Source organism: Carcharodon carcharias, chromosome 5 (genome assembly GCF_017639515.1).
Source record: "Carcharodon carcharias isolate sCarCar2 chromosome 5, sCarCar2.pri, whole genome shotgun sequence".
Taxonomy (NCBI): domain Eukaryota; kingdom Metazoa; phylum Chordata; class Chondrichthyes; order Lamniformes; family Lamnidae; genus Carcharodon; species Carcharodon carcharias.
Window position 1 is genome coordinate 72204208 of NC_054471.1, and position 13446 is coordinate 72217653.

The 13446-nt window shown below is 42.4% G+C and overlaps 1 protein-coding gene across 2 annotated transcripts in view; it reads left to right on the forward strand.

The window, feature by feature from the left end:
• LOC121277817 (vacuolar protein 8-like) overlaps nt 1-3357 on the forward strand; it is an 84847-nt gene extending 81490 nt beyond the window's left edge. For both annotated transcript variants that reach the window (XM_041187478.1, XM_041187480.1), the window contains one exon: nt 2941-3357. In XM_041187478.1, coding sequence (XP_041043412.1) covers nt 2941-3080 — 140 coding nt within the window. In that variant the 3' untranslated portion in view covers nt 3081-3357. The remainder of the gene's footprint in view (nt 1-2940) is intronic.
• Nucleotides 3358-13446: the final 10089 nt, after the last annotated feature.

Here is a 13446-nt window from a genome sequence, read left to right on the forward strand (position 1 = left end):
GGGAGGGGGTGAGGCGTGAATCACACAGATGGGAAGCCAGCAGGGCCATTTGAAATTAGTCACAAATTTATGGAGGAGACATAAATGCTTTTGTAGGGCAGATATGGTTTAAGTGTTATGATCTGAAGTGAAATACCTAACCCTTTAAAAATGTAAAAATCAAGTTGCATCTCTCAGTTAGAGTAAAAAAACAGGCACCCAATGTTGGAGTGCATTGATTGACAGGCCATCCGGTGTAGCTTTGAAAAACATTAGCTATTTGTTCCTCCAGTTTCAATCGACTTCATTGTTAACATTGTCCAAGGGTTGTTATTACAGCTGAGCCTATTATGAATTCTTGGTTGAATTTCAAAAGCTTCAAACCCGTTTATCTTAGCAGGGGGTTCAGTTCACATTTGGATTGGCAGTTTTAAGAAATTATTAAAGGATTAGCTGTCTTTGATGCTATAAATTGATGTGTTTGTTTTTACAACAGATTGACGACGTGAGGAGATTTAAATTTTTGAATGGGTTTCAGGAATTATGGCTTGTTTTCAGTATCATGTATGAGTAAGAGCTCCCTTAGATTATTAGAAGTTGTTTTTTCATCTCTACGTGACTGCTGAGGCCTACCCATAGTGGGTCCTGGGTGAGTGGTTGTGGAGGGGCATGGATGTGGCTTGGAGGTATGGAGGTGGCAAGGGGCTGAGCTGTGAGGTATAGAAGGCCTAACAGCCTTTAATACAACTGGCACAAAGTCTCAGAGAACCAAAGCAGGCCTTCTAACCAGCCCACCTTGGCACTCACCTGTCTCCACGGCTGTCTCTTAACTCCTTCCGGAGGCAGTGGGCCCAACTTCATTTCATCACCATCTCCCCAGAATGAAAATATGGTGGGCAAGGGCCTTTTTGAAGTAGACGAGTTTGCGAGTTGGGAAATATCCTAATCGAGGCTCCTGTATCAATGGTGAAAACCCAGCCCCGTGAGTTCAAATCCCTTGACAGTTTGAGAGTGCGAATGTAGTTTAAAAAAGCAATGATGTCAGTAACTCAGTCTGATATCTTTAACTCCAGTCACCAAGATGGTTGATTTTAACTGCTCTCTGAAGTGGCCTTGTAAGTTATCCAGTTGTATCAAACAGTCACATCACACAGACTACAGCAGTTCAAGATAGCTGTCATGAAGAGATATTAATGTCTATAAAATCATTGGAAATGATTTTAAAAATGGAATTGTAGTGGGGTCTGTGTCTATGGGCTGAATTTTGCCATCGGCAAGCAGGGGGCGGGGCCTGCTCGCTGATGCGTAAAATGACATGGGATGATGTTGGGGGGAACCCCCAACATCATCCCACCTCATTTAAATCTTCAGGAAGGTGGGGGCGCTGCAAAATCAGCGGCGGGTCCGCCAACCTGTCAATGGTCAATTGAGGCCATTGACAGGATCATTAAAACAATTAAAGGGCCTGTTCATCAACCTTAAGGCTGGTGGATAGGCCAGGAGCTCCGGCAGCAAATAAAAAAAACATGAAATCTCATCCACCGGAGGGATGATGTGTCATGAAGGGATTTAGAAAGTTTAATAAAGTTTTAGTGCGAATTATGAACATGTCCCATCTCATGTGACATTGTCACATGAGGGGGTCATGTTAAGGATTTTTTTTTCTATTTTTAATGTTTTTAAAACTGTCAGCGATCTCCCTGAGACTGCACTGTGCCTCAGGGAGATGTGTGCTCTTCTGTGCACATGCGCGAAAGAACACACTCTCACTTTTGGGGAATCCTCCTCCGCCCACACAGGAAATACATGCTTCCCAGCGGACTTCACGCTGGGTGGGCCTTAATTGGCCCACACACTTAAAATGGCGGCGTGACCGCTTTTCCGGCAGGGATCGGCTCCCCACCCACCGGAGATTGGGTCGGGCCCGCCCGCCTGCCCGAAAATCCTGCCCTATTTGTTTGACTCTGTGTGTCTTAATTGGATGAAAGCTAACTAGTCTGGGTGCTTTGATATATAGTAGTTCTGAGATGTTAACTAGATAAATGTAAGGAGGATAGAAGGTTAATGTAAATTTACATTTGTTGAATAAAGCATTCGAGAGTGAGAGTAAAATCTTGCACCTAGCTGGTAGATGTCAAGCAATGTGTTTATATTACTAATAAAGTTAGTGGGATGAAAATGTTGTTGTTAGGAGATGTGACGTTAAAAGCTTAGTGATACAATGGAAAATTTACATTCAAAGGGGAAGCTAGGTATAAACAGAAAGGAGTTTGTGTGTGTAAATCAGGTCCATTTAAGATCTAACCAGCCCGTAAGCCTACAACTGTGTCTGCAAAGAAACCAAGTTGCAAGGATCCTCATTTTGAATTTGTAAAGTCAAATGTGCTTTGCCTGGTGTTTGTTTAAAATCTATAGGTTATTGTTGCCTTGGTGGAGATTTACTTGGGAGTGATTAAGTTGGGGATTTGTTTAAAAGTTATTATGGTAGTAATTTGTAGACATGGGAATGTGTTTAATTTGTTGTTAAATTAATAAATATTTAATTTAGTTTTATATAAGGAACCTCTTGAGTCTTGGTAGTCTTAGTCCTGAATTCAGAGCTGCATCTCAAACATACCAATTGAAAATATAGATTATGACAGTTGTTCAAGTTTCCCTCTGGGATTTAAACAACATAGCCTTTACCATAACAATAGCTCAGCAGCTATACAGGGCAAATACAGTCTGACTGGACCACCTCAGTAAAAGATACTTTTACTCACTGAGCTCTTCAGGGTAGTTAAAAAATTAACTATTTTATAAACGTTTCACATCAACTGATGATTTCAAAAATTTTATGCCAGGTATAAAATAACATTAATTGTTTGAATTGTGTAAAATAGCATTTGTTGTTTATTTAAACAACTCTACATGCTACCTTGAAATAGCATTTAGTTAACTCAAACAATGCTTTTTTCTCAGATTCTCATTTTGCAGCAGTGTTTAGTGAAAGGCAACTGACGCTGCAACTCAACAGGGTTTGTCAGCAAACAGCGGAAACACAAGAGCTACTTCAAGCTGTTCTATTCCACAAAGAAGGAGACCAAAAACAAGATGACTGATGATACTCAAGAGTTTACTGTGTCTCAGGAACAGCTAAAACCTAAAGAACACAGGAAAAGCAAAGAAACATTTTCAAATATATCATGGTTTTGTTGAGGTCCAATGGGTTCTTTGAGAATTAGCTCACATTTTAAACCTGGAAATAAAATCACAATTGACACATTCCATAAACTTATAAAAATTCAATTTCGCTTAGCTTTAACAGTTAAACTTCATTTGGTGCCAATAATTAAGCATTTTTCAAATAAAGTATACTGGAAGGGGTGATTAAGTTAATATTGCTTTGAGTGCTCAGTTTATTTCTTAGCCTAGACTAGTAAGCAAATTATTTAGATGCTTGCAGGTAAGTTTTCTTCCTGCACACAAGGAATAAATTTAAAGAAGCCAACCCTTAATTGATAGTTTGAAAGCTGATTTGAGATGAACGTGTCCAGGGACAGTGGTGTAACATCATACTGTACAATCCCTTCTACTATTTACTACAACAAATTACAGAGCCCAATAGACTAAGGATTGGACTTCACTATTTGCTAGTGGGGAGGCAGTGGCATGGACTAATGAACTGTCACTGGACTAACATTCCAGAGACCTAGGATAATACTCTAGGGACCTGGGTTCAAATCCCACCATAGTAGATGGTGGAATTTGAATCCAATAAAAATATGGATAACTACAAAACTGTTGCCAATTGTTTTAAAAACCCATCTGGTTCACTAATGTCCCTTTAGGGAAGGAAATCTGCCATCCTTACCTGGTCTGGCCTACAAGTGACTCCAGACTTTACAAACTATATATAAGAACGTTAGGAACAGGAGTAGGCCTTTGAGCCTACTTTGCCATTCATGGCTGATCTTCTACTCCAATACAATTTTCCTGCACTATCCCCATATCCCTAGATAGTTTTAATATGTAGAAAGCTATCGATCTGAGCCTTGAGCACATTCAATGACTGACCCTCCACAGCAGAGAATTCTCTGGGGCAGAGAACTCCACCCTCTGAGTGAAGAAATTCCTCCCCATCTCAGTCCTAAATGACCTGCCTCTTATTCTGAGACTGTGTCCCCTGATTCTGGACCCCCTCCCCAGCCAGGGGAAACATCCTTCTTGCATCGACCTTGTCGAGCCCTGTAAGAATTTTGTACGTTTGAATGAAATCACTGGTCATTCGTCTAAACTCCAGAGAATAAAGGCCCAGTCTACTTAATCCTTCCTCCATCCCAGGAATTAATTTAGTGAAGCTTTGCTGCACTCCCTCAATAGAAAGTATATCTTAGGCAAGGAGACCAAAACTGCACACAATACTCTAGGTGTTCTCTCACCAAGGCCCAGTGTAATTGCAGTAAGGCATCTTGACTCCTCTACTCAAGTCCTCTTGTAATAAATGCCAACATACCATTTGGCTTCTTAATTGCTTGCTTTACCTGCATGTTAGCTTTCAGTCACTCATGAACAAGGACACCCAAATCCCTTTGAAGTTCAACACTTCCCAACCTTGCCTATTTACCAAATACTCTGTATTTCTGTCATTCCTACCCAAGCGGATAACCTCACATTTCTCCACATTGTATTCCATCTGCTAAATTTTTTGCCTACTTACTAAGCCTTTCCAGATCCCCTCGAAATCTCTTTGTGTCCTCCTCACAGCTCACATCTCCACCTAGATTAGTGCCGTCTGCAAACTTGGAAATATTACCTTTGATCTCCACATCCAAATCATTGATATACATTGTGAATAGCTGGGGCCCAAGCACTGTCCTAGCCATACCCCACTAGTCACAGCCTGCCAACCTGAAAATGACCATTTATTCCTACTTTCTGGGCAGAATTTCACCCTTGTCAAGCAGGTTCAGCGGGCGCGGGCGGGGACAGTCAGGAAACCAACTGCGATCAAGTTTGGAAGGCAATTCACGCCGGCATGAAACGCAAGCGGCAGTGCTCAGCGCTCTCTGTGTGAGTGGGGGGGAGTGCGAGAGGGGCGAACATGGACTTTGCACATGTGCACGAGTGAGCGCTTGAAAATCTCCCTGAGGCACAGAGCTACCTCAGGGAGGTGAAGAGTTTAAAAAAAAATAAAGAAATTAAAAATGTGACTCTGTCACATGAGCAAGGACATGTTATTAATTACATTTTAAATTTAAATTTTACTTTTATTTGCTTTAGGAAACCTCATTCTGTAAGGTTGGATGGGCAGTGAAAATTTTTATTTAATTGACCCTATAATGGCCTTAATAGGCTTTTTAATTGTCTGCGGGTGCGCTGCCGACTCTGGCCGAACAAAATATTGTGCAACTGCGCATTGACGGGACGCTTGCCGACATCAATGCGCATCATTTTACACTTGAGCGGGTTGGGCGCGCGCCCAACTGCCGAGCTAAAAGTTTTGCCCTCTGGTTTCTGTCCATTAACCAGTTATCAATCCATGCCAGTATATATTCCCCACAACCCCCCGCAACATTTTCAAGTGCTCTAATTTTGTTTACTAACCTCTGATGTGGAATCTTATCAGAAGCTTTCTGAAAATCTAAATATCCCACATCCACTGGTTCCCCCTTATCTGTTTTGCTACTTACATCCTCACAAAAACTCCAACAGGTTTGTTGAACACAATTTCCCTTTCATAAACCAATGTTGATTCTGCTCAATCCTGCCATAATTTTCGAAGTGCCCTGTTATCACATCCTTTATTATAGATTCTAGTATTTTCCCTATGATTGATGTTAGGCTAACAGGTCTGTAGTTCCTTGTTTTCTCTCTCCCTCCTTTTTAAAAAAGTGGGGTCATATTTGCCACCTTCTAATCTGTAGGAACCATTCCAGAGTCTATAGAATTTTGAAAGATGACCAACAGTGCATTACTTTCTCTACAGCCTCCTCTTTCAACACTCTGGGATGTAGAACCCCTTGAAGCATCTTTGCATCCTCCTCACAACTCACACTTTCACCTAGACTAGTGTCAACTGCAAACTTGGAAATATTACCTTTGCTCCCCACATCCAAATCATTGATATAGATTGTGAATAGCTAGAGCCCAAGCACAAGTCCCTTGATTCTCCGTTATTTCTGGGAGGTTTTTAGTATTTTCCTCCGTAAGGACAGACACAATGTTTCTGTCTACTTGCTCTGATATTTCCTTATTTCCCCATTATAAATTCTCCTGATTCTGCTTGTAATGGACTCACATTTGTTTTGCTAATCTTTTGCTTTTTATATGGACAGAAGCAGTCCATGTTCAAATGAAGCTAGACCTGGACAATATCCAGGCTTGGGCTGACAAGTGGCAAGTAACATTCACACCTCAGAAGTGCCAGGCAATGACCATCGCCAACAAGAGGGAGTCTAACCATCGCCCTTGACGTTCAATGGCATTACCATCACTGAATCCCCCGCTATCTACATCCTAGGGGTTACCATTGACCAGGAACTGAACTGGACTAGCCATATAAATATTATTGCTACAAGATCAGGTCAGAGGCTAGGAATCCTGCGACGAGTAACTCACCTCCTAACTCCCAAAACTTGTACAAAGCACAGGTCAGGAGTGTGATGGAATATTCTCCACTTGTCTGGATGAGTGCAGCTCCAACAACACTCGGGAGGCTTGACACCGTCCAGAAAGTATATAGAAATATAAAGATGGATAATAGGAGCTTCTATAGGTATTTAAGTAAGAAACCAGTTTTTTAAAAAGCGAGCGTTGATCCTATAGAAAGTGAGCTTGGAAATTAATAGTGGAAAATAAGGAGATGGCAGATGAATTGAACCGATATTTTGCATCGGTCTTCACTATAGAGGATACAAATAACATCCCCGAAGTAGCTGTAAATCAGGAAATGGAAGGGAGGGAGGAACTCAGGAAAATTATAATTACCGTAAGAGTGGTATTTAGCAAATTGTTGGAGCTGTGGGTTGACAAATCTCCGGGTCCTGATCATCCTAAAGTCTTGGAAAAAATGGCTAGTGAGAAAGTTGATGTGTTGGTTTTAATTTTCCGAAGCTCCCTAGATCCTGGGAACAAGAACATAAGAACTAGGAACAGGAGTAGGCAATTCAGTTCCTTGAGCCTGCCCCGCCATTCAATATGATCATGGCTGATCTCATTTTGGCCTCAACTCCAATTTCCCGCCCTCTCCCCATAACCTTTCAACCCATTACTAATTAAAAATCTGTCTATCTCCTCCTTAAACTTATTCAGTGTCCAGGCATCCACTGCACTCTGAGGTAGTGAATTCCATAGATTCACGGCCCTTTGAGATAAGTAATTCCTCCTCACCTCTGATTTAAATCTACCACCCCTTAGCATAAAACTATGGCCTCTCATTCTAGAATACCCCACAAGGGGAAATATCCGCTCTATGTCTACCTTGCCTATTCCCTTTAACATCTTATATACCTCAATTAGATCTCCTCTCATCCTTCTAAACTCTAGTGAGTATAGGCCTAAACTGTTCAATCTCTCCTCATAAGACAAGCCCCGCATCTCTGGAATCAATCTAGTGAACCTCCTCTGAACTGTCTCCAATGCAACTATACCCTTCCTCAAGTAAGGGGACCAAAACTGTGCACAGTATTCCAGATGCGGTCTCACCAATGCCTTGTACAGTTGCAACAACACTTCCCTATTTTTATGCTCTATTCCTTTAACAATAAATGCCAAAATTTTATTTGCCTTCCTTACCTGTTGTACCGGCATACTAGCTTTCAGCGATTCATGCACGAGGACACCCAGATCCCTCTGCACTGAAGCATTCTGAAGTTTTACTCCATTTAAATAATAAGCCGCCTTTTTATTCTTCTGACCAAAATGGATAACCTCACACTTATCCATGTTAAACTCCACTTGCCAAATTTTGACACATTCACCTAACCTGTCCATATCCATTTGTAAATTTCTTATTTCTTCATTGCAACTTACTTTCCCAGCTATTTTGATGTCATCTGCAAATTTAGCTATAGTATCTTCAATCCCTGAGTCCAAGTCATTAATATAGATTGTAAACAGTTGGGGCCAAAGGACCGAGCCCTGTGGCACCTCACTAGTTACAGCTTGCCATCCAGAAAAAGACCCATTTATCCCAACTCTCTGCTTTCTGTTGGTTAGCCAATCCTCTATCCAAGCTGATATATTACCCCTAACTCTGCGTGATCTTATCTTGTGCATTAATCTTTTGTGTGGCACCTTATCAAAGACCTTCTGGAAGTCCAGATACACTACATCTACAGGATCCCCATTATCCACTTTGCTTGTCACATCTTCAAAGAGCTCTAGCAAGTTAGTCAAACAGGATTTACTCTTCATAAAACCATGCTGACTCTGATGGATTGCATTTTGGTTTTCCAAATGCCCCATTACTACTTCCTTAATAATGGATTCCAACAATTTCCCAACAACAGATGTTAAACTAACTGGTCTACAGTTTCCTACTTTCTGCCCCCCAACCCCGCCCACCCCCCCCCCCCCCCCCAACGGCCTTTTTGAATAAGGGTGCTATATTAGCATTTTTCCAATCCACTGGAACGTTTCCAGAATCCAGGGAATTTTGGAATATTATAGCCAATACATCTACTATCTCTGCTGCCACTTTCTTTAAGAACCTGGGATGTAGGCCATCAGGTCCTGGGGACTTGTCACCTTTTAATCCCAATAGTTTGCTTAGTACTTTTCTCTAATGGTGATTGTTCTAAGTTCCTCCTTCTCTATACCCTCTGCACTACCTGTTACTATTGGGGTGGTACTAGTGTCCTCCACCGTGAAAACTGAGGCAAAATATTAATTAAGCATCTCTGCCATTTCTGCATTCCCCACTATTAACTCCCTAGTCTCATCCTCCAAGGGACCAACATTCACTTTAGCTACTCTCTTTCCTTTCATATACTTGTCGAAACTTTTGCTATCAGTTTTTACATTTTGCACTAGTTTTCTTTCATAATTTACTTTTGCTCTTTTTATTATTTTTTAATAACCCTTTGTTGTCCTTTAAGTTTCCCAATCTTCCAGCCTGCCACTGACCTTTGCAATTTGGTATGCCTTATTTTTTGCCTTTATGTGATCTTTAACTTCCTTGCTTGGCCATGGATGCTTTTTCCCCCTCTTACCATCTTTTTTCCTCATTAGGATTTTTTTACTTGGGAAGGATTGAATATCTCCTTAAATATCTGCCACTGTTCATCAACTGTCCTAACTTGTAGTCTTCCTGCCAAGTCCACTAGGGCCAAATCTGCCTTCATGCCTATGTAGTTACCTTTGTTTAACTCCAGAATACTAGTGTGGGACTCAAGTTTCTCGTTCTCAAACTGAACTTGAAATTCCAGCATGCTATGATCACTCTTCCCTAGAGGATCTTTTACTATGAGATCATTAATTAATCCCATCTCATTACACCAGAATAACCTGCTCCCTGGTTGTTCCCACAACATATTGCTCCAAGAAACAACCTCTAATATATTCTATGAACTCTCCCTCGGGGCTACCCTTGCCAATTTGATTAGTCCAGCCTATAAGCATGTTAAAATCACCCCTGTTTATTGCCGTGCCTTTCTTACATGCTCCCAGTATTTCCTGTTTATACTGTGCCATGCTGCTGAACTACTGTTTGGTCACCTATAGATTACTCCCATCAGGGACTTCTTTCCCTTGCTATTTCTTATTTCTACCCAGGCTAACTCTACATCTTGCTCTCCAGTGCCTATATCATTCCTCACTATAGCACTGATCTCTTCCTTTACTCACAAAGCTACACTACCTCCTTTTCCTTCCTGCCTGTCCTTCCGAAACACTGAATACCCTTTGATATTCAACTCCCAAACCTGTTCTCCCTGTAACCACATCTCAGTAATCGCCACCAAATCTATTTGTGCTGTTAACTCATTAGTTTTATTCCAAATGCTACGTGCATTCAGAAATAAAGCCTTTAAGTTTGCCCTATTGTCAATTTTCCCTACTCTTATATGATTCTTTGGTGCAATATGGCGTTCACACACTCTGTCCCTATGGAAGGATCCATTAGATTGGAAAATAGCAAATGTAATGCCTTTATTCAAAAAGGTGGGGGAAACTGAAGGCAGGAAACTACAGGCCAGTTAGCTTAGCATCTGTCATAGGGAAAACGTTAGAAGCTATTATTAAAGATGTTATAGCAAGGCACCTAGAAAAATTCAAGGTAATCAGGCAAAGTCTACATGGTTTTGTAAAAGGGAAATCAGGTTTAATCAATATATTGGAGTTCTTTGAAGAAGTCACATTTGCTGTGGATAAAGGGGAACCAGTGGATGTACTGCACTTAGATTTCCAGAAGGCATTTGAAAAAGCTATCAAAGGTTAATGCGGAAAATAAAAGCTCATGGTGTAGGGGCTAGCATATTGGCATGGATAGAAAATTGGCTACCTAACAGGAAGCAGAGGGTTAGCATAATTTTTTTTCCTGGTTGGCAGGATGTGACGAGTGGTGTACCACAAGGATCAGTGCTGGGGCCTCAACTTTTTATAACTAATATAAATGGCTTGAAGGGATTGAAGGTATGGTTGCTACATTTGATGACAACACAAAGGTCATAGGAAAGTAAGTTGTGAAGAGGACATAAAGATGCTACAGAGTGACATAGATAGGTTAAGTGGGTGGGAAGATCTGGCAAATGGAGTATAATGTGAGCAATGTAAAATTGTCTATTTTGGCAGGAAGAATAAAAAAGAAGCTTATTATCTAAATGGGGAGAGATTGCAGAGCTCTGAGATGCAGAGGGATCTGGGTGTCCTGGTGCATGAATCACAAAAGGCTAATATGCAGCTACAGCAAGTACTTAGGAAGGCTAATAGAATGTTATTGTTTATTGTGAGGGGAATTGATTACAAAGTAGGGAGAGTATGCTTCAGTTATACAGGGCTGGCGAGGTCACATCTGGAATATTGTGTACAGTATTGGTCTCCTTATTTAAGGAAGGATGTAAATGCATTAGAAGCAGTTCAGAGAAGGTTTACTAGACTAATGCCAGGAATGAGCGGGTTGTCTTATGAGGAAAGGTTGGACAGGTTAGGCTTGTATCCACTGGAGTTTAGAAGAGTAAGAGGTGACTTGATTGAAACCTTTAAGATCCTGAGGGGTCTTGACAGTATGGATGTGGAGAGGATGTTTCCTCTTGTGGGAGAATCTAGAACTTGGGGTCACTGTTTAAAAATAAGGGGTCGCTCATTTAAGACTGCGATAAGGGTTATTTATTTTCTCTCAGAGGGCCGTGAGTATTTGGAACTCTCTTCCTCAAAAGTTGGTGGAAGCAGTGTTTTTGAATATTGTTAAGGCAGAGCTAGATAGATTCTTGATAAACATGGGGGTGAAGGGTTATTGGGGGTAGGTAGGCATGTGGAGTGGAGGTTACAATCAGATCAGCCATGATCTTATTGAATGGTGGAGCAGGCTTGAGGGGCTAAGTGGCCTATTCCTGCTCCTAATTGGTATGTTTGTATGTTAGGATAAAGCAGCCTACTTGATTGGCACCCCATTCACAAACATTCACTCCCTCCACCACCGATGCACAGTGGCATCAGTTTGTACCATCTATAAAGATAAAAACAAAAAAATTGCGGATGCTGGAAATTCAAAACAAAAACAGAATTACCTGGAAAAACTCAGCAGGTCTGGCAGCATCAGCGGAGAAGAAAAGTGTTGACGTTTCGAGTCCTCATGACCCTTCGACAGAACTTGAGTTCGAGTCCAAGAAAGAGTTGAAATATAAGCTGGTTCAAGGTGTGTGGGGGTGGAGGGTGGGTGGTGGTGGGGGGTGGGGGGGGGGGGGGGGGTGGGGTGGGTGGGGGGGGTGTGCGTGGGAGAGGCGGGGGGGCGGGAGAGAGAGAGAGAGAAGTGGAGGGGGTTGGTGTGGTTGTAGGGACAAACAAGCAGTGATAGAAGCAGATCATCAAAAGATGTCACAAACAGAACAAAAGAACACATAGGTGTTAAATTGGTGATATTATCTAAACGAATGTGCTAATTAAGAATGGATGGTAGGGCACTCAAGGTATAGCTCTCGTGGGGGTGGGGTGAGCATAAAGGATTTAAAAATATTTAAAAATAATGGAAATAGGTGGGAAAAGAAAAATCTATATAATTTATTGGAGAAAAACAAAAGGAAGGGGGAAATAGAAAGGGGGTGGGGATGGAGGAGGGAGCTCAAGACCTAAAGTTGTTGAATTCAATATTCAGTTTGGAAGGCTGTAAAGTGCCTAGTCGGAAGATGAGGTGTTGTTCCTCCAGTTTGCATTGGGCTTCACTGGAACAATACAGCAAGCCAAGGACAGACATGTGGGCAAGAGAGCAGGGTGGAGTGTTAAAATGGCAAGTGACAGGGAGGTTTGGGTCATTCTTGCGGACAGACCGCAGGTGTTCTGCAAAGCAGTCGCCCAGTTTACGTTTGGTCTCTCCAATGTAGAGGAGACCGCATTGGGAGCAATGAATGCAGTAGACTAAGTTGGGGGAAATGCAAGTGAAATGCTGCTTCACTTGAAAGGAGTGTTTGGGCCCTTGGACGGTGAGGAGAGAGGAAGTGAAGGGGCAGGTGTTGCATCTTTTGCGTGGGCATGGGGTGGTGCCATAGGAGGGGGTTGAGGAGTAGGGGGTGATGGAGGAGAGGACCAGGGTGTCCCGGAGGGAGCGATACCTATGGAATGCCGATAGGGGGGGGTGAAGGGAAGATGTGTTTGGTGGTGGCATCATGCTGGAGTTGGCGGAAATGGCGGAGGATGATCCTTTGAATGCGGAGGCTGGTGGGGTGATAAGTGAGGACAAGGGGGACCCTATCATGTTTCTGGGAGGGAGGAGAAGGCGTGAGGGCAGATGCGCGGGAGATGGGCCAGACACGGTTGAGGGCCCTCTCAACAACCGTGGGTGGAAAACCTGGGTTAAGGAAGAAGGAGGACATGTCAGAGGAACTGTTTTTGAAGGTAGCATCATCGGAACAGATGCGACGGAGGCGAAGGAACTGAGAGAATGGGATGGAGTCCTTACAGGAAGCGGGTGTGAGGAGCTGTAGTCGAGGTAGCTGTCGGAGTCGATGGGTTTGTAATGGATATTGGTGAACAGTCTATCATCAGAGATTGAAACAGAGAGGTCAAGGAAGGGAAGGGAAGTGTCAGAGATGGACCACGTGAAAATGATGGAGGGGTGGAGATTGGAAGCAAAATTAATACATTTTTCCAAGTCCCGACGAGAGCATGAAGCGGCACCGAAGTAATCATCGATGTACCGGAGAAAGAGTTGTGGAAGGGGGCCGGAGTAGGACTGGAACAAGGAATGTTCCACATACCCCATAAAGAGATAGTTGGGGCCCATGCGGGTACCCATAGCCACACCTTTTATTTGGAGGAAGTGAGAGGAGTTGA